This window comes from Panicum virgatum, chromosome 1K, assembly GCF_016808335.1.
Source record: "Panicum virgatum strain AP13 chromosome 1K, P.virgatum_v5, whole genome shotgun sequence".
In the NCBI taxonomy this organism is placed as follows: domain Eukaryota; kingdom Viridiplantae; phylum Streptophyta; class Magnoliopsida; order Poales; family Poaceae; genus Panicum; species Panicum virgatum.
This window is the reverse complement of record NC_053136.1, coordinates 14119952-14147228: the sequence shown is the minus strand read 5'-3', so window position 1 is coordinate 14147228 and position 27277 is coordinate 14119952. Positions and strand designations below refer to the sequence as shown.

The 27277-nt window shown below is 45.0% G+C and overlaps 5 protein-coding genes across 5 annotated transcripts; all 5 read left to right on the top strand.

Annotated features, from left to right (window-relative positions):
* Positions 1 to 4996: 4996 nt before the first annotated feature.
* Positions 4997 to 5978, top strand: LOC120696264 (E3 ubiquitin-protein ligase EL5-like). Its single transcript, XM_039979387.1, has one exon. The coding sequence runs from the start codon at positions 5079 to 5081 to the stop codon at positions 5547 to 5549; it is 471 nt and encodes a 156-aa protein (XP_039835321.1). The 5' UTR covers positions 4997 to 5078; the 3' UTR covers positions 5550 to 5978.
* A 2212-nt stretch (positions 5979 to 8190) lies between these two features.
* Positions 8191 to 9080, top strand: LOC120651488 (RING-H2 finger protein ATL39-like). The gene has a single exon (XM_039928978.1). The coding sequence runs from the start codon at positions 8327 to 8329 to the stop codon at positions 8846 to 8848; it is 522 nt and encodes a 173-aa protein (XP_039784912.1). The 5' UTR covers positions 8191 to 8326; the 3' UTR covers positions 8849 to 9080.
* Positions 9081 to 11302: 2222 nt separating this feature from the next.
* On the top strand, positions 11303 to 12153 carry LOC120652910 (RING-H2 finger protein ATL8-like). Its single transcript, XM_039930855.1, has 2 exons — positions 11303 to 11638; positions 11881 to 12153. Exons 1-2 carry the CDS (start codon positions 11303 to 11305, stop codon positions 12151 to 12153), a joined length of 609 nt encoding a protein of 202 aa, XP_039786789.1.
* Positions 12154 to 19256: 7103 nt separating this feature from the next.
* LOC120652904 (E3 ubiquitin-protein ligase Os03g0188200-like) lies at positions 19257 to 19919 on the top strand. The gene has a single exon (XM_039930849.1). The coding sequence runs from the start codon at positions 19257 to 19259 to the stop codon at positions 19917 to 19919; it is 663 nt and encodes a 220-aa protein (XP_039786783.1).
* Positions 19920 to 24915: 4996 nt separating this feature from the next.
* On the top strand, positions 24916 to 25917 carry LOC120652895 (RING-H2 finger protein ATL77-like). The gene is made up of 2 exons (XM_039930837.1): positions 24916 to 25067; positions 25638 to 25917. Exons 1-2 carry the CDS (start codon positions 24916 to 24918, stop codon positions 25915 to 25917), a joined length of 432 nt encoding a protein of 143 aa, XP_039786771.1.
* Positions 25918 to 27277: the final 1360 nt, after the last annotated feature.

Genomic DNA, 27277 nt, shown 5'->3' with positions numbered 1-27277 from the left:
GATGGACCAGTTGCCGTCTCCGTGTGTGCCTGCCGGCCGCCGTGAGCTCCAACTGCCTGGTCTGGAGGTCGGAGGAGGTAAATAGGTTGGTGTATCTATCATCCCCACTGTCTCTCAAGTTGACTTGATCTTCTTCTTCTCACCCCTTCTTTTTTCCTCTTTTTACTAGCAAGATTAATTTGATCCATTGTTTTGTTGAGTTATTACTACATAAGGAATCTCATGGGAAAATGGTGAGCAAGCAATTGTTGTTATAAATTTATATATACAGTGGTAGAGGCCGGCTGAATCCAACACATATGTTTATATGTTAATTATACTAGTAGTAAGTAAACCCTTTTGTGATTATTGTTTACTCATATGCATGGAAAAACAAGATGTAATATGCTCCGGCAAGGATCATGAAACTCAACTTGTTATTAGGTCATCTCTGACCTCCCCTATTTTTGAATTTCGCCTCAAGATTTTTGTCGGTTCTGCTCGGCCATTGTTGTGAAGTAAGAGTATAGTAGTGGATAATCTCACTCTCATTAGGTTGGCCACTACACTATATGAGGAATAGCAAATTAAAAATCATCATGTTCGGTATGAGGAATATAGGAAAAGAATGTGAAAAAATTTCTAGAAAAGTTGTAGAGCCAGGATCAAACTTATTAGGCCTATTAAAATTTGATAAAAAATTCTGTAGCACTTGTTACTGTTCCTGATCTCTCGGCTATTGCACTGAAAGTATTAATAAAAATAAAACTTTAATAAAAATAAAACTAGCACTACATATTTGAACTGGAGACCAAACACATGAATTCAGCCTACCTTACCAGCACATCAGCTTAGACAAATCCCACAACGCATTGCCGCAGTGAGGTCACAGTTATGTCATATGACCTACTAGCGATTCCAGCCCACCAATGTGGTCTTCGGTTGGCCCAAGCGTTAGCGCTGCCATGCCATGTCGCGGCCCATTAGCTAGCATCGAAGCGAATCGTGGCCCATTAGCGCGTGTGCACAGTCGGAATTGTCCCACCTCGCCATCGAAAGGAGGGGATGACCAGCTTATAAACGTTGGCCCTCGCGGCTGTTTCGAAATCATGAAAACATATCTTGCTCATTGCGGGTGTCGGATATTCTTGCCTCAGGTCTGGATGTTGTTCATTGCTTGTTTGTGCTTAAAATGTTTGTTGAGGTCTGGATGTTGTTCATTGCTTGTTTGTGCTTAGAGGAGGTGAACTGGTTGACTTATTAAAAAATGTTTGTTGAGGTCGGTGAACTAGTTGACTTATTAAAAAATGTGTTGTTCATTTGAAGTGTTAAGATCAGATTCCTCCCCTATCAGAAACTCTTGCGCTACAGGTTCATTTACAACAGTTTTGTTTGGGCTAGGTTGATCTATGTTCAATGGAAGTGTTAAGATCAAATTTCTCCCTCTACCAGAAACTATCTATGTTCAAAGGTACATTATAATCAACTACGATGTTGGGCTCATTAGGAACAGGCTGGGAGGGCCATTAGGCTCATTATGATCAACCAGAGTATGTCCTGTAGTAGTAGGTGTTGTAACACCACTACACAACATAGAACTCTTGCACTCTTTATGTAGCTACCATATCATAACACTACTACATTATATATATGACAACCTTGTCATCTCCTACTTAAGATCTTTTATGCCATGGTATGGCAAGAGGGGAGGGAAGCACCCCCTATTTATAGGACTCTATGGCTCATATGGTTTTATCATGTGTTCATCTTTTACACACTTCTTTACAAAATATCTAACTCTAGAATTTTTCTCATACTTATCTAACCATACAAATATCTAATTTCTAAAGTATTCCCTATTTCACTATGACGCATGGTAAACATGGTTCATGTATACTCTCTACTCTTCTAGAAGCTTCTTACAATTATACATTTTACTTCAACACCATGCATAAATTTATGAGTAATTTTACATATAAACATGAAATAAAGAAAATTTCATATACTGAAGTACGTCCTGAGCTTCATTCTCTTGTTACATCATTCACGAAATATTAAATTTTGTAAATGACCAAGTTCAATACTAAACTAACAATAAATAGAGATTAATTATATAATTTAGTTGGCTAAATAAACTTTAATTTAGCGGCTATAGTGAGACATAGCCGACTATTAGCGGATTTAGGCTTTTAGAGCTAAGAGATGGATATTCTAGTTTTCTCCTCTCCCAAAGGCTATAGCAGTGGTTATATGCGGCTATTTAGAACTTTGTTTGCGATATTAGTAAAGTACCTCTTTCCTTTGTTGGTTGTGCTTGACAGACCTTGTTCCAATCATAATTCAATTAAGTGACTAATAACACTAAATTGGACGTATCCTCGGCTAATGACTACTGAAAAGGCACACGAGAAGACTTGAAAGAAAATGGAAAAAACATAAAACTAGAAACATATGATAATAATGAAAGAACAAAAAGAAACTAGAAGTACAAAGCAGACCTAGTATTTAATAGTCCATGAACCTGCATTTGCTTTTAAATTCTTTTTGGGGCATTTGTATTCTTACTCCTACTTTAAAGTGTAATTATGATTTCCCTTATTTTTTTAAACTTTGTGATTTTTCTCTTTACTATTAACAATTCAGCGCGATTTTGCCCCAAGTTAACGGTCAAAACAGGAGCAAATACGCAAAGATTAAGGGCAAAATCGTAATGACTTATGAAAAATAAAGGGAAAAATGACAAAGTTAAAAAATTAAGGGCAAAACCACAATTGCACTTCAAAGGGATAAGAACACAAAAAAAAACAATTCTTTTTCCATTCTTCGTACTATGGCAATGTATAAAATGGAATGGTTTCTTTGCCCTTGGTTGCCTGACAAATAAATTCAAGCATCATTATTTCTCCCAAACAGACAATTTAGAAAATTTAGTATGGAACTAAGAATAAGTTTTGAAAACACAGAGAAGATGTGCATAGATAGACCCAAACCAACTCCTATCTTGATAATAGGAGTGATGAACTCAATCAAGAAAGATGGAACTTTAGGAAGGGATGGCCAAAATGGGTGGCACTGCAAGGTTGTTGACAATCATGACACTTGTTCCAGGGCTATAGCCAAAATTACCCCTCGTATTTGTGCCTGGCTTACCAACAAAATCTTCTTGACAATGCCTTGGCCGGGGGGGGGGGGGGGGGGGGGCGCTTGTTGGCGAATCCATGTCCGCCGCCGCCGCTTGGGGATCTCCGATGTGCACAGTGCCACCCATGGACGCTGTGCCCGTGTTGCTGAAGGTAGCCGTCTAATCGGACGGGGCACTGTGCCTTTCCTAGGTACGCAGCTGGTCCTTGTCTGGGTCGCAGCCAGCCATGTTCGTTGCTTTTTTATTCGACTTATTTATTTATTTATTTATTAGATTAGAATTAGTGTTCTTTTTCTATTCAATATTTGGATCTTTGGACGTTTTCATTTTCTCCTCTCTTCGCTGGGCACTACTATTATCCTTTGCAGGCTGTACACAACTAAAAAGGAGTGAAAGATAGACCATCATTTAATTTGGTGCGATAAATTTCGCCTCATGGGTCTGCTACCCTTGTGAATTTTTTTCGGTCTGCGTCTCTCCCCCACACGACCATAATGCTCAGTAAAATAGAAAGGTCATCAATCTCCGCTCCGCTCCGATTCCAATTCCTCACCCCCACCCACCGGCATCACGTCTCTCTCACCCAATCACCGTGTGGTGGACGTCCGGGGGTCCCTAGATCTCTCCCCGTCCTTGGGGCGCTCGTCGGGGAGGAGGCCTTCTTTTTTTTGAAATTAAAGGCAGGAGTATTGTCATGTCATATAAGAAGAACATGCCTCATATTAATGAAAATGAGACCAAACCATACAAATACTCAATTAATTAGGAAAAACCGAGCTAAAACCAACACGACGCCACAACACTACACCCTAGAAGAGGAACCTACAAAAGACTACCAAAGCAAGTGTCGTCATTCAATATTGTTCCACGTTAATAGTGGCGACTGGCGCAACCCCGTTGCAAGCCTAGAAAGAAACCACACGTCGGGAGGAGGCCTTCCGCGGTCACCTTTCACAGTCACCGATCGCTCGCATCGGCGCCTTCCACGGGCGAGCGGTCCAAAGGTTCCCATCCGCAATCCGCGAGGGAAAAAAAATTCACTACTGAGTCCTGACCCTTATTATGTGGACTATGTTACAACTTGCACAAGCAACTGTTCCTTATTGGCTATGTAGTTGGCACGAATGGAAACTGCTAATCCAGCAGGACTGCTCCGGTATCCATTGCATGCATGCTAATATATATACAGCCCATGGGTTTAGTACTAAACAACAGTCTAAATCCATCCGTCCAGTCACATCATTATCTTTCTTTTTTCAGGACATCGCGGTCGTGTAGGTAACTTGTCCGGAGAAGAAAAAAGATGCTTCTAGTATATAGGAGCATCGGTATGCAAATATGACAATATTATTGTTGTTGTAACATGACAACTCTGAATGTGCATGCAGTATAAACTTTTTTTTTTGATGCATGCAGTACAGACTTTTTTTAGATGCATGTAGTGCAGACTTATTAGTTGTACACATATTGGTAATCCACATACTTCTTTTTCTTTTTACTCTTACATGTTTTAGAAGCGTGATTTTATTGGAACAAAGATGGTTACCACTCAAGTCGCAGTTAGTAAACATTACGTAGCTTTGGTCGTCTTTATTTTATATTGAAAAGAATTGAATCATGGCAGTGGATTTCTCAACAATTCTGCTCGTATAATTTAAATTTTTTTGAAACTATGTATTATGAAAAATGTCAATCTTAGAATTTAGAAGTATTCGTCACCAGAGATATTAGCATAATTCCACGCTTTTCCTGTGATCATAAACGCTAAGTAAAAATTTTGAAAAAACGACAAATCGGTAAAGTGCCCATGTTTGGAGGAAAAATAAAAGACGCTCAAAAGTTAAACAAGCCCGTGTCTACTAAACCCAACCAAGGGCCGCCACCAGGGCGTGGCCCAGACTGCGGCGCCTCACCAACCAACAGCAAGGAACAAATCAAATCACCCGGCCGCCCGGCCATGTCGTCCTACGGCCCCACCACCGCCGCGGCGGCGGCGGACGCGCTGGAGGTTGCCGCCGGCGGCAGCTACCGGGTGTGCGACACGGTGGTGCTCATCTGCCTGGCCTGCGCCTCCAGCCTCATCGTCCTCACGGCGGCCGTCTGCTTCCGTCGCGCCATCGCCAACGGGTACGCGGCCGCCGCCGCGGGCTCCAACGGCGGCGCCGGGGCCGCAGCTGCCGCCAGCTGCGGCCTGGCGCCGTCCGCGCTCTCGGCGATCCCCATGCTCGCGTACCGGAGGGGCGCCGGGTGGGCGCAGTGCGCGATCTGCCTCGCCGTGGTGCGGGACGGGGAGACGGTGCGGCGACTGCCGGCGTGCGGGCACCTGTTCCACGTCGAGTGCATCGACCTGTGGCTGCGCTCCCACGCCACGTGCCCTCTCTGCCGGCGCGACGTCGGCGAGGCCGCCGCCGCCGATGAGAAAGTCTGAGCTCGCCGCCGGCCGAACCAGGATCATCAGACGCCGGCCTCTGCGACTGCCCCAACCTGTTTCCCTCCATGACATCGACATCTCAGTACTTGTACATGCTAGCTAGGGAGCTAGACAGATTATATTAATGCTAGAATTTAAGATTTTTTAGCCATCTGATTGGGTTTTGTTACTGCACTTGGTTTTGCAATTTTTATAAAACGCAATCATGGATGCAAGATGCACATTGAAATATTAGAGGTGTGTCTAGATCAGGAGACAAAGGAACTCGATCATATAAGGATTTGGATTAGATTGGAGTGTAAAAAAAAACAGGATGGTGATGAAATGGTGGCAACGTTGGTCAGCTGTTGAACAGTGGAAGGATATTGTAAGGATCTATATCTATCGTAAAGGATAATATAAGAACAATAATTCTATTTTGTCATATATCCTGATTTGACGGTAGCCAATGTGAAGTAATCTGTGAAATGGATACTTCTGTCTTACTACACATGCCGATCTGTGATGTCCTCATCCAATTTGTGTTCTTTGTCTCATACTCTCATTGGTGTCACTTGACAGTGTTACCTACTCTAGGACTTCTCCTACTCTGTCAATGTCGGCTGTATTTTGTTATATAGGAGAAAGTCTCTGTAGATTTTGACCTTTAATTCATCATTATATATATTCTTAGTTGCTAGTTACAGAATCTTCATCTTTAAATTCCTTTGATTTGAATATGAATCTAGTGATGTAACTTTTGTGCACTAAATATATATGTATATAATTTGACTAATTATTGGTCAAAATTGGTAAAGTTTTGGCTTTTCAAAATTAAAAAATATGTCTTACAACCGAGCCCTAACCTTTAACTGATGATAATTCCCTTTTTGACCACAGACAATATAATTTCTACTCAACAAATGATTTGAATTAAAATTGAGAATCGTTTGGCTTCGACTTAACAAAAAAGTGATAAAAAAACCACATGTTAATAAGAACATAAGACCCCAATGACTCTTTTGCGCTGCACGTAGATTGAAATATCTTAGAATTTTGTGGCAACTAAATGGACCACCTAAAATATCTTGTGTCGTTGTCACATATTTGCTGTCACTGTTCTGTAGTTCTTTGAGTTTGATGGAACAGTTTGTGCAGAATCTCAAGCTAGCTGCTCGAAAGTAAACCATGTGGACAGGGCCAAACTTGATGGAAGCACCCCATCCATAACAATTACCTGCAGCCAAGTACTCATTAGATAGTGACACTTATATCTGGATGAGATCTTCCAGAAAGAAAATGAAACAAAAAAATCATATAGGAAATTTGCCTATTTAATCTAAATTTTGGTGCCATCATTTTATTACACAAATTCATCAACTAAAGCGTGTTTAGGATAGAACAATAGGTGTTGAAATAGCCTCTTGGAGGTCAAGGCCGTGACACTTTTTCCCATCATCTAAAAAAAGCAGCACATGCACGCTGCTTTTTTGCAGGGTGGATACATAATGGAGAGGAACTTCACATATATTGTAGTGTGGTGGTGGAGGCAGGAGACAACTCCACCCACTAGCTAAATATGGGACTGAAGCTTATTTACATTTGGGCTGACGAGACCACTTCACTAGTTTCATGGGCCGTTCCTTTTCTGCACACACATTGCTTGGGCTGATCACTTCAACATCACACATTGGGCCGAAAATTTACGCCCAGTTAGTTCAGCATGAATTTTTATATTTTTCCTTTTCCACTGCATCTCATGCTAAACTAACATACAGCCGCGTCAGTCTCTGTCACTGGTTTTGTCAGAGCTCAGCAGGCTGCATTGGTAATAATCAGATGTTGGCTGCCAAGTTGGAGGAAGAGCCGGCCGCCGTTGAAAACCCTCAAGGCTTAAACAATGCAGCACTTGTGCAGTGCAAAACGGAAAGAGTGACACGAACTTAGATCTCGGAAGATTTCTGACGCACCTAAGTTATCCGTGCGTGGAGATTCCAGTTGGTGGCTGGAGTTTATCCGTGACGCACATACGGGAGCATGGACGCAAGAACAGGCCAGATACACGCACAGCGAGAGTGAATAATTTGACCTTACCGTTGTGCACTCGCGGGAAGCTTTGCTTTATGATTCGACCAATCCGGATTTACGACAATTCGCAGTGACCTAGGCACCTAGCCACGTCGTACTCACATCTTCTGGAATTAAGTTTTCACTTTCTAATAATTTGAGTTACAGATTAACTGCACAAACTGAATAGGGTAGCTAGCCATGCATGTCTCTGTTTTCATGTAAAAGTAGTTCAGATTAACATACATATTTGTGTTTTTACTTTCTAATAATTTGCTTCTGATGATCCAGATTGAAGTTTTCATAGTTTACACAGAGAGATTGATTTGCACATGATACGTTCCCAAACAAAAGAGCACTCATATTCTAGCAAAGAAATTTGGTCCATTTTGATCGCCAATTCTTTGTGTGATCTTAGCTCATTTGGTACAGGGCTTACAAATTCTGAAGTCAATTCCAAAACCGTGGGCCAACAAGCTGCGCCGCTGGGTGTGCGTATTCTCAACTTAACAAAGTTTCCTTATGACATGCTCCTACTAATTAATCTGCTATTATCGTTAATCACATCCATGAACTTCAACACGAAAAATAAAAAACATTCCCCCCAACTTGCGCGGCTTTTATATATAGCCGTCACCGAGCAAATTCCCAATCTTCCAAGAATCTAAGGTACCGGCGCCATCCATAGCACTGTGCTGCAGAAGCTTCGGCCTCGATCGAGGTGAGCCATGTCGCTGTCGTCCAGCACCAACTCGCTGCCCTACTCGACGGACAAGGGCGGGTACAGCACCCACGACGCGCTCGTCCTCCTCGGCATCGGCTTCTGCGCCACCGCCGTCTCCATCCTCATCATCGTGCTCTGCGAGTGCCTGTGCTGCCGCCGCCGCCGCGGCGCCGGTGGCACGGTCGTGTACGTGGCGGCCCGGCCCTTCTTCCTGCACGGCGGCGGCGGGCTGAGCCCCTCCGCCGTGGCCGCGCTGCCGTCGTTCGCGTTCCGCAGGGGCCTGGCGGTGGCCGGCCGCGGCGAGGGCAGCGGCAGCGGCAGCGGGCGCGGGTGGGCGCAGTGCGCGGTGTGCCTGAGCCTGGTGCAGGAGGGGGAGGTGGTGCGGCGGCTGCCGGCGTGCGCGCACCTCTTCCACGTCTGCTGCATCGACATGTGGCTCCGCTCGCACTCCACGTGTCCCCTCTGTAGGGCCGCCGTGGATCCTACCAAGGAGCCGTCTTCAAAGGAGCTGGCGCCTCCGGTGTAAATGCAAGCATCGCAGTTTTGTGTAATAACACGGCGTTTTGTGTACTAATAGTGAAATAACACAGAGTATAAAAGTTTGGTTTGTACTCCCTCCATCCCAAAATAAATGTTTTTTTAGAAAATTTTAGATATATTACTCATTCTAAGAAATGACTTTGTTAGATTAAAAACTGTGTTATTTATTTGATTTTTTAGATCCACAATGAATGCATATGCATTGGAACTAAAAAAAATATCTGGCTCTATGCGTTTTCATATATAATGCTTTCTTGGTACTTAACATTGTTTTATTTAGATGGATCTCATTACTAGCTAAAAGTACATTTTTTTATAGGACAAAATTTAAATGCTAAAACTACACTTAGTGTGGGGAGTATATTTGGATCATAAATTTCTCTTGATAATCTTAGCAGAGCTGGTCTTTTCCAGTGATGTAAATTGCAAGAGCTCTGCGTTTCAATTAAGGTCAGTCTTAGTGTATAGTTTTATTACATTGTTACTAAGATTGTCAACTTGACAACTAAGCCGAATGAGTGTAATGGGGATTAAACTCCTCTTACATTACATAAAACTCTCTCTCTCCCCTCTCCTTATAATGATTCAGTAAATTTGCTGATGTAGCATAATATTTAATGCTCATGAAATTTGTAATGAAACTTCCACTGAGATTGGTGAAAGATAAAAAAAAGAGCAGAGTTGAACTAGAATTCTTGTCGAATTCGTTGAACCAAAATTCTTGTCAGAATTCATGCATTAAGAACTGCTGCCTTGTTTGCTGATGTTTAGGACGTAACGTAATGCCTCATTATGCGATTTTTATTAACTTGTTTTGTGTGTAACTTGTCCATTTCTGATTCATCATGGACGTCTCAATATTATGAGGTTAGAAGCTGGAAGTGATCCCGGCGATGATGAAAGAGTTAGAAGGTTGAAATGGTCAGGCCAGTCTAGTTGGTTCTTGAGATTGGCCTGTTACTGAAAAATTAAGAAAAAGCATCTTCAGAGTCAATGAAATCTTTTTTTATTCTCTTCTTGTAATTTAGTGGAGAGCACTTCAACATCAAAGGAAATGAGTATCTATCGGATGTTGTCATTGTTTCCATTAGCTAGGCAGAGCAATCCAAATTGTCGTGCTCTATGTGAAATTTACAGGGACGTAAGCAAATTTGCATAGAAATTTTGTGTTCATTGGCTCATTGCAAGTTGCAACCGTCAGCTTCACAAGACTGTCTCGGATAAAGGAGCAGTTAGTCCCAAATACTCTTACCATGGTCCTGAAACGATTACAGAACTACTGAAGGCCTCCTGGGAAGAGAATGATTGCTCTAGAAAAATTTCCCCAGCTTCAATCATGTTTAGTAACAAAGATGCTTCTGCATCCCAGATCTCACTATATGTGTTTTCGTGAAACTGTTTTAAGATCTTATAAAACTCACTCATGCAAATTATAAGAAAGGAAAAAAAATCTCATCGCTCAGGGGCAACAACGTTTCTATAAACATGCCATTTTTATTCTAAAATGTAAACCGAAAACAATCTTCAGTAATTATGATTGGGCCAGTTGCTCCATGCGTTGGGCTTCATGTCTAAAATGCGAATATATTGTGAACGTCCATGCAAGGTTTGGCCCAACTATGCCGTGGATACACACACTACCTGGACCACCCAACAAAAGGCGCCCAAAACAACAACTGGCCCATCAAAGTTGTTGCCCTCGTCCATCACACTAAAGCTGAAAAAGATCATACTGTGCATGGTTTGGCACACTAGTCAGCAGTCACAGATTTTGAATTGTTCAGCAAATGCAGGATGCAGTCCCTTTCCAAAGAAAAAAATACCATGCACTTCGTCTGTTTCACTATGTTTGTCTCAAAATCGAACTAGATTAATTTCTCCCGTGTGAAAGACAAACAGGCGTCGATCCTCAGAAGACTGATTTGTGAAGACATCCTGGTTTCTGAAATTGAGCACTGATAACCAAAACAAATGTCCTAAAGAAAACCAAACGAGAGTGAGGAAAAGAAATGAGAGAACAACGACGGCGCTAACCATGCAGCTTCCGGATCGAACTGCCGATTGAATTGAATGGAATTGGAGAAGAGGAAGCCGGTGTGTGGTAGAGCAGGAACAAACCAGGAAGGAGAACAATGGGAAGAAGAAACAGATGATCACAAAGGCTAGAAACATGTCAGCTTGGCCGTGCTGCAGCCGGCGTCGGAACTCGGAACTCACGCTGCTGCACGGCGATGAACATCAAAACATGTCGCGCCGTAATCTGAACCCGATTTTCTCCTTAATTTCACACTTGAAAAAAAATACTTACTGATGAACCACTAAGCTCCGTCTCCGGAAGCGAACTCTGACTACTTATCGCCGCGCGCGCAAGAACATTGGCCGCAACTACTAGGACCTAGGTAGCTAGGCGGGTGACACTGCCATCACCACTCTACCGATCATGTCCAGCTTGTACATGAGGCGGCTCTCGGCGATCACCGGCGAGGCGGGCGACGATGACATCGACGGCTACGGCGTCTTCGGTGGAGTGGCTGCGGACGCCTGCTCGCTGATCGTCGCGTCCTGCGTGCTCGCCGCGTCCGTCGTCATCTGGGAGGCGTGCGCCCTCGCCGCCACGGCCGCAGCGCTCGCCGCGGGCGCCGCCTGGTGCCTGAGCGTCGTGGCCGCGGCGGGCTGGAGCGCGAGCCGCGCGGGTGCGGAGTATTCCGCCGCGGCGCCGGGCGGCGGCGTCGGCGCGCGCGGGTTCGCCGAGCTGGACATCCGCGCGCTGCTGCCGGCAGTGGCGTAGCTAGCTAGGTGGACAAGTGGGCCATGGACCACCTTAAAATTAGTAGCTCAAGGTATAAGTATAGTAATTATCCATCAAACAATCCAACATGTATGCAAAATTCAGACTTATTGATTGATTTTAAGATGTTTGAAATGGTAAAACATTTTATTAATATAATATTAGTTGTTTAAGCAATTCTAAACTTGTATTATGTATATACTCTGGACCACCCTAACCCAAAATCCTAGCTACGCCCCTGGCTGCCGGCGTCGCCGTTCCAGCACCGCCGCGCCGGCGCGACGTGCTCGGTGTGCCTGGAGGAGGTGCGAGGCGGCGAGATGGTGCGGAGCCTGCCCGGGTGCCGGCACGTGTTCCACGTCGGGTGCATCGACCCGTGGCTGCACTCGCACGCGACGTGCCCCCTGTGCCGGTCCGACCTCTCGCCGCGGCGACGAGCCACGATGGCCGCAGTTGCAGGACTGCAGGGTGGCTCACCGTCGCCGCGGTTGCCGTCATTGTAGAGTTGTTTAACAGAAGAGTCACATTTTTTTCTTTCAAAAAAAAAAGTTTACATGTGCGTGTGTTCTGACCACTTTGGCCACAATGGGAAAATGTGGCTTATTGCCGCGCGCGCATGGACTCTGGCCGCAACTACTAGCCAGCTAGGCTAGGACACTGCCAGCATCACTCTACCGATCATGTCGAACTTGTACACGAGGCGGCTCTCGGCGATGACCGGCGAGGCGGGTGACGACGAAACTGACGGCTACGGTGTCTTGGGTGGCACGGCCGCGGACGCTGGTCGCTGACAGATTGTGACATGTTTCCTACGTGGCTTGCAGATTGCAAGGGCCGTCCCTCCCGTGCCACTTGGACCCGCGAGGTCTCAGGCCTCCCGCACTACTTCACTGCCTATCGGCATTGGCGACTGACCTCAACCTCACCACGCCGCAGTTTGTTCCATGTCAGTCACTCCACCATTGACGGCACCGTAGGTGGCCCGACACCGACAGCCACAACCTGCAAAGTAAGCTTTTTCTTCTTCTCTTTTTTTAGTTGCAATTTGCACTGTGAGATTTATGAATGACACTTGCAACTATGAATTGTACTTGTGAATTTAATTGTGACGCTTTTTGTTCGCAGACTCACTTTTCTTTGTATGCAATGATGCTTTCAACTGAAATTTTCTATATTTGATAATTGCAGTTAGATACTTGACTTTGTTCTATTAATTAGCAGCTAAAATTCATGATATACTTGCATTTGGCACCATACTCAATGTTAATTAATAACTGCATAGTTAAGAAAATATTATTTTTCTTATTCTTTACAGCCAATTGTGATATCTGATGAGACCGCAATGGCTACTGGAGGCGGATCTTGCACCAACATGATATCTAATGAGTATGGGTGGGCGGAATACCCGAAATCTGAAACCCGAAACCCGAACCCGAAAAACCCGAACCCGAACCTAAAAAACCCGAGCTCGAAAAACCCGAACCCTAATTCGGGTTCGAACCCACGGTACCCGAAATTATTACGGGTAATTCGGGTATCCGACCACGGTACCCGAATTACTCGAAAAACCCGATATTAAAGAAATCTGACCTGAAATTCTACCTTGTGCTTGCAATTTCAGCCCAGTCAGCCCAAATTCTTGTAGCTTCGCACGGCCCACAAAGACCAAAACCTTATCCTGAGTCTTCTTTCCTCACCATCAAGACACAGAACAAAAATATCTTCCGTCTCTCTCATCTATCCTCTCTCGATCTCTCTCTTGATCTCTCGATATCTCTCTGCAGCGACGAATTTGTGCCCCGCGACGGCACATCTGCACCCTCCGCGGCCTTGCCGGCCAGCCACTGGCCTCTTGCCGGCCGCCGCTGTGCCTCTACCAGGTAACGATTCCTCACGCGCGGCCCCATGCCCGATCTGAGCTTGGTTGATTCGAATCCATGGCGTTGTAAGGCTCATGGCCGCAGGACTGCATGAGCAGGTCAATGATGTGTGCTGGAGGAGCACCGGAGGCTTTCCATCGGTGGGGATCGGGGGCCGGGGGCACTTGTTCTTGACGACGCTTCCGTCGGTCGCTGCCAACATTGGGGAGCTTGTCAGGTATTTCGGGGATACCCGAACCCAAATTTTTGGGTACCCGAATTGTCGGGTTCTTCTTTTTTCGGGCAATTTTCGGGTAGCAATTTTGAAAATCAGAAATTCTAAAAACCCGAATTACTCAACCCGAATTTTTCGGGTAACCCGAATGCCCACCCAGACTGATGAGGGTGCCATGTGGATGCAATCTCCCTGTCAAGTGGCCTTCAATGGCCATTTGATGATCCTGGGATCTAAACCAAGGTTCAAAAGGAGTTCCAAAAAAAGCAGGCAATTAAACTCATGAAGAGGATACTCGGTTGTGCATGTCATGGGAAAACATCAGTACTGATCATATTATTGGCAATGAGTAGTCATGGTGGGCATATTGGAAAATAATTATATTGCAGACCATTAACATGCCAACAAGACCTTTGAGTAAGATAGGAATGCCAACTCCCTTGAGCACCGTTGGAGTACCATTCACAAGGAGTGCCATAAGTTTCAAAGATACTATGATGAGGTCGGTGTCTCCATCCAAGTGGCATTCTATACAAGGAATATGTAAGTTTGCTTATATATTGTTCACTATTGATAATCTTGCATTCATTTGTACTAACACTGAACTTTACTGTATATTCTTGAAGCACAAACATTGTTTGCCAACGCGCCACTGAAAAGTCATTCTAGTCCCTTCACTGTTGGCTCAAGGTGAGACATTGACAGAAGTTCTAAACAATAGAGAACATGAAAAGGTCATAGAGTAACATGTCTTCCAATGGAGCTACTGAAGGAGAAGATGAAGATAATAGTGGTAGGAGTTATTCAACAGAACAAAATGAAAAGAAGAGGTCAATTGAAAGCAAGCAAGCAAAGGAGAGGTTGAAGACAGGAGGTGACACAGGACCATACAAAGAAGCTATTGAAGAGTTGATATTGCACAAAAAAAGAGAGGAGAAGAAACTGAGCGAGACCAAAAAAAATGAAGGAGGAGAGGTGGAAGGAGACAAAGATGATTCACCATGAAAAGATATCATTGGAAAAGGAAAGATTGCTGTGGAACAAGAATAGAAAAATCATATTATGTAATATGAGTACCTTGGTTTCGGATTCGGATCAAAAGACATATATATGTGTTGACAATGAGGGCACCAATTGCAGCACAAAAGATGGTTGTCTTCGGTGCTAGGTTTGGTAGTGGACTTGATGGTGGGTTTGTTGCTTATAATGGAGGTGATGTCAAGGGAGTAGCAATTTAACTTATGTTGGGTTAGTTTTGTTTCTCTTGCCAGTAGTCTGGTCTGGAAAAGGTAACCAATACCTTCAAGTGTCTTCTGGATTACATGATCCAATTATTCTGTGATTACTATTTACTGAGTCTGATATTACATTGTTCAATGAATCTTTTATAAGTTCCATGACCTATATAAGGAGTAAATGAATATGGTATTTATCAAACAAAGTTGAGAGTTGTTTATCTATTTTCCTTGCTGATTGTCCTATCGAATATGTGTATGAATATTGCCTTGCCGGTTATCTATCTTCCCTTGCTGGTGGTCTCCATCGCTGGCATTTTTTGTTTGAAATTTTTGAATTTAAATTTGAATTATTGTGTTTGAAATCATGAGTTTCAATATGGTTCATTGCTATATACTTCCAAAATATTTGCATTTGAATGGTGATGTTAAATTGCAAGATATACATAGAGAGTATGTTAAAATAGGAAAGAAAAAGAAATAGGGGCTGGGAAGTAGGTACTCTTGTTGGACTTGGATGCAATAAATAGAGCCCTAGAAAGTAGGAAAAGCCCCTACTAAAAAACTAGGGACCCTGAAGAGCCTATTGTTGGAGTTGCTCTTATGGACTTATGGTGACTCCTCTGAAATATGGAACCTCGATGTTTTTTAGGGATATATGCGACCTTGAGTGGAATAGATGTGTTTTTAGCTCTCCATCCAATGTGTACATGAAGATGGCAATGGATCCATGAAGAAATATGAGTATAGGCCCACCTATTAGTGCTAATTAGCTCGAGTGCAATTTCTTTCTATACACATTGGTTTTCCACCTAGTTGCTTCAGAATTGTTCAGGAAAGTTGAATCAAGATATTTTTGTGTTCCTTGTTTCTTTATCCAGCCTTTTCATCCAATCCTCTGAGACGCTAAATATCTGTTGCCTCCCTTTGAAGCAAAGCTCAAGTCTCATGAGCTTAGATTTGTACTGCCTTAAAATACTAGACTTGCTTGGGTCCCTTCTGACTAAATGAGACCCAATCTTCTTTGCCAATTCTTGCATCCTTTAGAACTTCGTTTCGTGTGAGTGTGCCATCCAAGAATGTCCATACATGTCATATTTTCTATTGTATTGCAATATGCTCCAAGTAGACAATATATACGAAAATGAGATAATCTTAGATGCCAAGTGGCATAATCATACGATTATGATATCAATTGGCATTAGTATGGATATAAAAACCTATGCATAGTTACTGCAAACAATTTTCCTAATCAATTTTTAGAAAATAACATTTATGATTGCATATTCAACTAAGTAAAATAACTTTATGTGACTAGGTTATCTAGGATAGAAAGGTTATGAGAGAACAATGCAACTATTTCCACATTACATATTAATTTTAAATGTATGCATAAAATTTTTATGACAATGAGGTATAGACCAATAAAGTGTATAGAATTAGCACTTGTACTAATCTAACTGAAGGATTGAAAGAAATATTTCCCCAGCTTCACATTCTTTTCACAAGAAAGAAGCTTGATGATGGATCATTAACACTTTCCACGGCTTTACCCACTACTACAGAGCACGGATATAGTAACACCAACTTGTGTTACTATAGGCTGGTAAATATGTTACTAGCTCCCCTAGTAACACATTCTTTGAGTGTTACAATTTCTAATGTTACTACAGTTAAATCTATAGGAACACAACACATATGTTACTGTGCATCTAAAAAAGTGTTACTACTCAGTAACACAATTCCTTACCTTATGGAACATTTATGAAGTGTTACCAAGATTCTCATTTGAAACACATTTTTAAAACTCTAGGAACACTTCACTTTGTGGCAGAACACCAAAATATTTATTGAAACACATGGTTTGCAACACATGTTTTACCTATTGTAACACATTTAATTTTTAAATAATTATTTATTTTACATGTGTATATGACATAAAGCTGCCATGGAATTTCAAAAGTGAACCCAATAAATTGTAGAATCACACAAATCATAAATTTTAATAATCATAGCAAGCTGCATTAATTTTAGGAAGTTTACAAGCGTAGTACATGTTCACATGACATGATATATAATACTTGTACTTTGGTTACTATTATAGATTTATTATGAACTTATGACCATTATAACTTACTGTCCGTCATATTGCGTATTTGTTTTGATTTTTTTATACGTGGCATATCAGCCATAAATTCCAGTTCGGCCACTGGGCGGGGTGCTCTCGCTTCTACAATTAGATGAGTTCCAATCACAAAGCGTGATGAATAGCTGCCCCCCCCCCCCCCCCCCCCCCCCCGCCTGCCCAGCTAGCCCGGGCTCCGATGGAATGGCAAATGGCGCAAAACTTTATCTCTCCCATTAGACAACAAGTAAAAAGGGATCAAATACAAAAGTAAAATCAACATATTACTATTATTGTATAAATCAAACAAACAAGCAATCAAAATCAAACTTTTTTTCTCGAATCAAAATCAAACTAATAAATTTCTTATTGGGTTGTTGGGGTCAAGTGAGTGGATTAGACCATGATCTATTGGGTTTTCAATAAAGTTCGGATTACCCGAATTACCCAAATTAAATTTGGGTTTTTTGACTCTCTGTCCGAGATAGTGACCGAGTATATCGGATTCGGGTAATTCGGGTTCGAAAAATTGTGCCCACCCCTACAGAAAAGGAATCGTGGTGCTCATTCAAAGCATTAACATGTGGCTATATGGCATAAGCTTTTCTAATGAACATGGAATGGACAGTTGCCGTAATTTGCCCAGGCTCCGTTTACTCGCCGAGTCCCCCAGTGGGCCAGCCGGGTGTTCTGATTTATAGGACTTCGGACCGGAACATAGACGGGTCACGGGGATGAAGCTGGAAAGATAGGGAACAACTTAAATATATAATATTAGTACAGGCAGGGTTCTGCTGTCTGCACCATCGGGGTGTATGGCTCACGGTGATGCAACATCAAATCGGTGTCTACAACATATTCTTTTCCGAGATAAAATGAATCACATTTTTTTCTAACATAGACGTAGACGTTCACATAAACGTACAAACACTCATCTCAATAAATATATGAACGTAACTCTACCTTTATAAACACCTGTAAGAGACCGAGCTGGCAAATACTAATTGGTGTCTACAACAACGTATTCTATTTTTTTTAAACAAAGTACACAGACGTTAACAAATGCACGTACACTCACCCCTATAAATACACGCATGCAACTCTACTCCTATTAGTACCTTCAAGAGACTGAGCCGACAGACCCTTGAGATGGATGAAGTCACCACTGGCATCTCGTTATCGACGGGCACGTCGCCTACTACTATAAGAATAGCACCTGTTAAATACTGGAATAAATCTAGAAAAATGCGAACACTAGTGCCTAGTTGAGGACTCGAACTCTGGTGGGGCAGGTTCTACCATAAAAAACCTTACCAACTGTCACTACAACAACATATTCTTTTTTCAAAACAGGTCATTTTATTTTTCAAAATGCAGTATTGACATGGACGCTCACATACATGTAAAAACACTCATCTATATAAATGCATGCACGCAACCGGGAGGCTAAGCCAGCAGTCCTCTAAATTGATGAAGTTACCACGTACGTCTCACTATCACAACCGTTTCACCTAGCTTTATAAAAGAGAAATAAATTTAGGAAATATGAGGACCCGTACTGAGTCGAGGACTCGATAGATTTCATGATGAGGAACCTTACCTGCTGAGCTAAGCTAGTTCGCACGGATATTATTGTTTAGGGGTGAAATCTAGATTAATTTGATGCTTCATAGGACAAGTGTAATATTTTTTCTTTTTCCTTGAAACTGCTCCTTAGCTGGGCCGGCCGCCGGGCGGTTCCTGTGCGGCCGGCGTCTGGTCGTGTGGACGCCCTGTCGAGCACGTCACGGCGACGGCGTCGCTTTTCAATTCGTGCCGTGCGGCAGTCAGTAAATAATAATTCATTAACTAGACGCTCAGATAAAGTAACACCTGCGTAGCAAGAACACACATGTTCACCAGGTGAATGATCCTTTTTTAAACAATTAAATTAGACCCCCCCCCCCACCCCCCCCCCCCCCCCCCCCCCCCCCCCCCCAAAAAAATGACCAAACTGCAGCAGCGACACGCTAAGGCAATGTGCTATCCCAAGGCGAACACTATAAAGTTGCGGCGAAAACCTTCGTTCATGGCGGTAGGCCACACTGATTCAAGCTAAGTGGAAGCAACGACTAAGCTAGGGAATCAGATCCGAACGATCTCGCCGATCACCATGCTCAGCATGTACCCGAGGCACCGGCTCCAGCTCCAGGCGAGCTCCGTCGACGACGGCGGCGATGAGAACGTCGAGGCCGGCGGCTACAACGCCTTCTACGCCATCGCGGTCGTGTGCGTCTCCATCTTCCTCTTCTGCGTGCTCGCCGCCTCCGTCAGCGTCTGGAAGGCGTTCGCCTCCGCGGCGCTGGCCGCGCTGCTGCTCGGCGCCGCCGGCTGCTTCGCGCCCAAGGAGTGGTTCCGTCCGAGCGGGCGGGCCCGGGCCCGGGGCGGGGCCGCGGGCGCGGAGCTGCAGGTCGTGGTCACGGTCACGGCGGGCGCCGCGCGGCCGGGCTACCCGTGCGCTCAGGTGGACGCGCCGCCGGCGTTCGAGTTTAGGTGCCCGCTCGAGGCGGGCGGCGGCGGCGCGGGTGAGGCGGCGGCGAGCTCCGTGGTGTGCTCGGTGTGCCTGGAGGACGTGCGCGGCGGCGAGATGGTGCGGCTGGTGCCGGCGTGCAGGCACGTCTTCCACGTGGGGTGCATCGACATGTGGCTGCACTCGCACCGGACGTGCCCGATGTGCCGCTGCGTGGTCTCGCCACCGTCCCAGGCAGCGACGCCGAAGGCTGCGGCGGAGGAGCCACCGGAGCCGTCAGCTGAAGATGAGTTGCCGCCGGTGTAATCACATATATAGCTAGCCTAGTAGAGTGGTGTAGATGTGTACATATGTCATGTATGTCTGCAACGTAACTGTGCAATTGTCATTCTTGCCACGGAGATGTGGAAGAAGCAAGGTCCGGACAAATGACGCCTAGGGACAACCTAGTTACTCCGAGCTCTCATCCACCTGAAAAATGATGGGGAACCGAACTGCTGGTTACTTATCCTTGAAATTAACCAGCTCGTAAAAAAAAGAGCGAATTCCTTGAAAAAAAAGTCTGCCTTTGATGCTTAACCATTACAAATTGGTTATGTTTTGCTCTTCCCCTTCCTTCTTTCCCCTTTGCTACAATAGCGAGCGCAGGCGGAAGGCGATTTCTTGGCTCCGGCTTTGATTCGATTGCTTCCCCCTCCTCTCCGGCGTCCTCGTCGGCGCCGGAGAGGGAGGGGAAGCCGAATCGGCCGGGGGCGGTATAATTTCTAGTCCTAGGTTAGGTTTTAGGCTAGGGTTAGAATAAAGTGTCCGTGGTGGCTTCTCCGCCGGGTGACGGTGCTTTCTCCGTCGTCGTTGGCGTCGTCCATGGTGATGGCGGCTCGATGATGGAGCTTTTGGTCCTCCTGACCAATTTCGGCGAGGTGTTCTTTGTTGTTTGGTTAGTGAGGTTTGTTTCCCTTCGATTTGCGATCGGATGGGATTTATCTTCCGGGTTTTCTTCCTCTGCGGAGATGGCTCTGGATCGGGGCAGTAGCTTCCTTGCGGAGCTGCTGGTTGCTTCTTTCCCTTGCCAGCGCTGGAAAGGTAGCGCCGAAGCTCGTTCAGCGTCTTCGATTCGTCGTCGGGGTGGTTCGGCTGGGATGTCTCATGCAGCATCTTCCAAGGTTTGGAGCTTCTTTTCGGTGTTGGCTTGTGGATCTTGCTCTGAAGCTTCCGTTCCTCGCGTTGCTCTTTGTCTTGTTGGCGAGCATCGTCATGGTGGCCGGCGGCGGAGGGGACCGGAGCTGAAGAAGAACGGAGGACTTGGGTGTGTGCTCTGCGTATTTTATGTATCTCTCAGGGGCCTTCGTGTATCTTGGGTTTGTACTGTGCTCTTCTGTGCAATATAATCCCATTCCGTTCGCAAAAAAAAAATGAGAGCACTAGTGCCGTTGAGTTGACCTCTCAAGCTGCCGTCATTTTCTACGTACACACATACGGAGTATATATAAGGAATTAAGGACCGCGTAGACGACCGTAGTCTTATTACTCCTACGTCGACCCTACGTACACTCCTCCATCTGGGCCGGCCGCCGTCACTTTCGACTAACGCTGCCGCCGCCGCCGAGCCACTAAGTACATTCTAAAACTAGCTAGGGCTCAACGATCCCTAAACATTGGGTGATAATTGCTGACGCGTGACGTTTGAATAGTAGAATTGGCGCCACGCCCTCAGTTATTTATCGTCAAACAATAATTATTCACCGGATCAATCTGTCTGCCGCGCGCCAACCAGCCATGGATATTCCTTCCCCATGTATACAAGTAATAATATACTCCGCCATCCGTTCCAAATTATAGGTTGTTTTGAGATTTCTAAAAATTATATATTTTAATTTTTTAAAATAACCTACAATTTGGAACGGATGCTACCATTAGCTGCCCCTTGACGTTTTAGATTTAGAGTTTGCTCCGGTGGTTCTTTTCATAAAAACTTCATGTGCTTAATTAATTAATTTCTTAATTATCTTCGACCTGCACATGAGGAATGGGCGATGGAACTTGCAGCAGCTCCTCTACATTGCAATAGAGGAAGAAGGAGTAAAGTCCATCACGGGTCCCTAAACTTGTTCGGTTGTGTCATCCCGGTTCCTAAACTTGCAAATCGACCGTTTAGGTCCTCAAACTTGTTCAGTTGTGTCATCCCGGTTTCTAAACTTAAAAATCACCCATTTAGATCTTCAAACTTGTCCAATTGTGTAATCTCACTCCCTAAACTTGGTTTTGAGTCTCATCTAGGTCAAAACAGAGCAATCTAAAAACTCTATATTAAAAAATAATTTATAAATTTTTCATATGAACTCAAATGAAGATAAATTTTATGTCAAAATTATAGACCTCGACACGGTCTAAAATTTCACAGTTGAAAAGTTTTTTATTTGAAGTCATTTAGTGTCCCAAAATTTAATTTTAAATTTCAAAATCTATAGACTTACAATAATATTTTGGGGCTCTAAATAGTTTTAGTTGAGAAACGTTTTAACTACAAAGTTGTAGATCGCGTCGAGGGCTACAATTTTGATATAAAGTTTATCTTCATTCGAGTTTATATGAAAAAGTTATGAATTATTTTTTGATATAGAGTTTTTAGATCATATTGTTTTGATCTAGATGAGACTCTAAATCAAGTTTAGGGACCAGAATGACACAACTGAATAATTGTGAAGATCTAAATGAGTGATTTCTAAGTTTAAGGACCCAAATGATACAGCCGAACATGTTTGAGGACCGACATAACCTAAATGAATAAGTTTAAAAATCTAAACGGTTGATTTGCAAGCTTAGAAACTGGAATGACACAACCGAATAAATTTAGGGACAGGTGATGAACTTAGGTAGATAGAAGGGTGTTCCACGGAACCAGTAGTAGCACAAGTGGCGGGCGCCCGGCCGCTGAGTCCACATTAGGTAGGTACCCTGATTCCTCCTGCCCCTTCAATTATTCAAAGCTCTTAAAATTTTTTATTACCAATATTGAGTGCTCGTAGTTTAGAAGGAGAAGGAGGTGAATTAGACAGCTTAAAACCTTAACCAAAGATTCCAACTATTTTGCACATAAACGCAAACTAAAACACGCTCTATAGATGTGCAACTACGGTTCATCTAATGTAAAATTCTCATCCCAAAAGAGCTATGCAACCTATAGCCAATCCTAAGTTGATCTACACTAAGAAAGTAAAGGCACGTAAAGAGGGGAGGGAGGAAGCAAACTCTTGACACAATGATGTATACCGTGGTATCGGTAGGCAAATGCCACGCCTAGTCCATGTTGTTGAAGCACCAGCCACCAAGACTTTTTCGGGACACCTTGACTTGCCACAAAGGCAATACCACCAAGGTTTACCCAAGTTCTCAATCACCTTGGTCCCATTTTCGACCAAGGAGTTTCTCCACGAAGGATGAAGGTCTCCACGTCCCCCGCACAAAGTCGTCGATGCCGCTCCACATCAAGCTGAAGTCAAAGACATGCCGGCGAGCCACCAAAACTCCAAGGAGACTGGCGCATCAAGATAAAAGCTTGAACAGCTCTCAAGCACAGCACACAAGGCTCAGCACCTTGTTCTCACACTCTAACCTAACGCTAACACTCACAAAGGTATGCTAAGGACTAAATATGTGATCACTTTGCATTTGGATGGTTTGGAGGTGTTCTTCGATGTGTATAGGGTCTCTCTGAACTCTAGCAAGCTTCAAGTGGTCCGAGCGAGGCGTATATATAGACCACCAAGTTCATAGAACCGTTGTCCCAACTGCTAGAAAAATTCAGCAAAGCATCGGTTGAACCGACGCCTTAGGATAGGGGGGTGTCGGTTCAATCGGTCACCCACAATCTGAATCTATACGTTAGACCTTCTGACATGCTGTCGTGCTGACTTAGCACCTATTGGTTAAACCGATGCCCTGCTGTCGGTTTAACCAGTCTTCAAATTTTAATCTCAACTCCCTGCTGCTGACTTGGTATTGCATTGACACCTCGCTCTGATGCATCGTCGGTTTAACCGGTGCTGAAGACTCCCTTCCTGCGCCTTTGACATGCTCTCTGAGTAATAGTACGGTGAATACACCGATGCATGTCTTGGGAACATCAGTTAAACTGGTGCTGTTGAGTTTTCTGACTTGATTCCATCTGCACTGCAAATTGCACCGATGATTTTGCGTCGGTTTATCCGATGACGGTAGGTTTAACTGAAGACTAGGCATGAGTTTAACCGGTACTATTGATTTTTTTCTGACACTTGTCCAAATCGTCGTGGCGGTCATTTGGACACTTCAAATATATTCTCTCTATTTTTTCACTATGTTTTGGGTATTTTAGTAGCGAATTGGATGTCTCGGATATGGTTTGGACTCAATCCATGAGATCTAGAATATCTACAAATATAATCTCACAGACATATTAGTCTCATTGATTATGTTGTCAAGTATCACTAAAATCATAAACAATAGTCTAATAAGGTTATGTTCTTTACACCATCTTTACAGAGAAAGTAGAATGCTATGACGAGAAAGGAGAACGAAACTCTTAAGGTCATAAACTAAAAATTATGCCTACATTTATTTTTAAAATAATTCCAATAATGGAATTGTACGTTGTTTCCAAAGAAATATTTTACTAGAATTTGGTGGTCCAATGTGCGTCACTACCATCTTTCCCTTGACATTTTGCCGAGAGTGACGACTGATAACCAACAAACGAATACCGCATCATTCTTCCTCCACAAACACATGCCTGCCACGAGCGTCTGCGAAAAAGAAGAAGAAGAAGAAACACCTGCCACAAGGCCGAAACGGCAGCCCTTGGCTGGTAATCAGAGCCAAAACCTGAAAACCTTGTGCCCACAACGCCCACGCCCGCCGACTCACAGTGGCATCAGTTCCTATAAAGCGATCAAGCACTAACCTTCCCCGGCTCAGTCCTCAATCCCGCGCCATCTCCCTATTTCTTGACACGGCCACCGTGCAGTGCAGCCATGCCAAGGCAAACCAAGCCATTCCTGTGCCGGAACTAATGAGCAGTGGCAGCTCGACCATGCCCTCCACCGTGAGTTCGGCCGCAGGTGGCGGCGGCGGCGACGACGACGTCAAGTGCAGAGCCTGGTACGGCGTCGTGGTGGCCTGTGTGTCTCTGCTCCTTTTCTGCATTCTCGCGGCCACGGCTGACATCGTTAACGCCTGCGCGGTCTCCGGCTTCGCTGTGGTGTTCTTTGGCGCGATCGGCTGGATGGTGCCCACCGGCGGCGCCACGACGAGGGGGTCGAACGCCATGGGCGCACGGCGAGCTGACGATGCCGCTGGTGCCGCATTGGCCCTGCGGTGGGCTGGATGCGCCTGTCATCAGCTTGTCGGCGGCGGCGCGACGGCGATCGATGTGCCGCTGCCGGCGTTCACGTACGGGTGCGCCGCCGATGCCCGATGGTGAGGGCGGCGTGCTGTGCGCAGTGTGCCTGGAGCAGACCCGTCGACGGCCACGGGCCAGCTGAGCGACGGCACAGGGCCCCCCAAACGGGAGGGGCCCCAAGTAGTTGGACCAAGACGCCTCCAAGTAGTTGGGTCAAGGCGCAGCTTGATAGCTGTGCACTCTACTCTGGCGAGCAAATCATCATTAGCGAAATAAAATATGAATCATCGTCCGATCGCTGTTGCTGCTAGCTAGGGCTGGGCTGCGCCAGTGCGCCAGCATCCGCCGGCCGCGACGGCAACTGCGGTGGCCGCTGGGAGTCTGCCGGCTGCCTGCTGGGGGCTAACCCCTGGGAGGACCGACCAACAAGGCAACAATGGTGACCGGCTCCTTGCGGCCCTGGGACATCACGCTCCACTCCACGGTAGGTTTGGTGTTTTCATTTTTCAATCTCTTTTTTCTTTGCTGATTAGTTATGAAGTGTGGTTTAAATTTGATTTACTTTTATTTTTTATTAAAAATAGGAATTGCGTTTGTATGAAAAAATATATTAGTTATATTCGACATATTATTCTTCTATATTTTAGGGCTCCATTTTGCATTTTGCCCGGGGTCTCGAATTCCTGGAGACGGCTCTGGCCTGGAGACGGCTCTGGCCTGGAGGGTGTGCGGCGCGGTGAGACGGCGCGGCGGCTGCCGTTGTGCGGGCACCTGTTCCACAAGGAGTGCGTCGACATGTGGCTGCACTCGCACGCGACGTGCCCGCTGTGCCGGTGCGACGTGCCCCTACCGCAGACGTGCGCTGCAAAAGCTGTGACTGCGGCGGCGGCGCAGACGTCGTCCGGTGATGTGCTGCCGTCGGTGTAGTTTTCCTTCTCAAGATTTCAAGATTGGCTCCAACAGAACTTGTGTGTCCTGCACACCGTCGCGGGCCACATTGGTTGTCTAATGTGATTTGCAAATTGTCTCCACAAGAAAGAAAGAAAGATGCTCAGCGCAATGCGAGCATGCCTGCGGCAGCGAGGTGAGCTCGCTTCTACGACATGTACATGTTGACTCCCGGTCCGGTTGCGACTCGTACCATCAGCTCAAATTTGTACGTGTAGGTGTAAGGCAAGTCATGCCACAACTCTCCCGCCCCGCACTCCTTCATTGTGTCTGTCGGCTGCTTCCATCAAATCCGCCGCCCACTCCCTCCCTATCCCATCGATTGATGGCACCCCGCCCCATCAATCTTGTAAGGAACTTACCCCACTTAGGTCATTTCGAGTGATTTTGATGATCGAATGACAATGTAATCAATGGGACTAAAGTTTGTCAAACGAATCTAACTATGTCCCAAGGATGAAGTAAAAGACCCTAGCAAAGAAAAACACACAAAAAGAACTCAAAAAATATTGAATCGAATAAGTTCTACAGAAAATAGTAGCACCAGTTTAACCGATGATACTGCACCGGTTAAACCGGTTGGCATCGGACACACCAATGGCTCAGTGTCGGTGAATTATGCAGTGCATTTTGGAGACCAAGTGAAGAAACACGGTCACACCGGTTGAATCAATGGGTCACTTGGATGCATCGGTCCATTCAACGTACTATTACCCAAAGACGATGTCAAGTAGCGTGAAGCCAGGTCTTCAGCACCGGTCAAACCAACGGTGTACAAAAGGACGTCGGTGCATTCACCGTATAATTGTCCAGAAAGTATGTTAAGGGCGTAGCAGCAGTGTCTTCAGCATCGGTTGACCGATGGGTCTGAGTGCATGTCAGAGGTCCAACGGCTAGTTCAGAAGCTGTATGTGACCGATTAAACCAACAGTGGTCACCGGTTGAACCGATGCTAACACAGAAAAGTGGATAACGGCTAGTAACAGCTCCTTTGAGTTGGGGGGCTATATATATGGCTCACCCCGGGTCATTTGAAGTTGCTGGAGTTCATAGAAGTCACACCCACACTCAAAAACGTCTCCAAGCTATCCAAGTGCTTAGTGATCAAATCTTTAGTCCTTAGCACATCGTTGAAAGTGTTAGTGCTAGATTTAGCTCTTAAGTGAGTAAGAGAGCAAGATCTAGCTCTTAAGTGCTAGAGTGAACCAATGTATCTCGGTGCGCCGGCCCCTTGGAGCATTGGTGGCTCGCCGGCAAGTCTACAACCCTCCGGCTTACTGTTGAGTAGCGTCGACAACTTTGTGCGGGGGACGTGGAGACCCCATCTTTCATGGGCAAG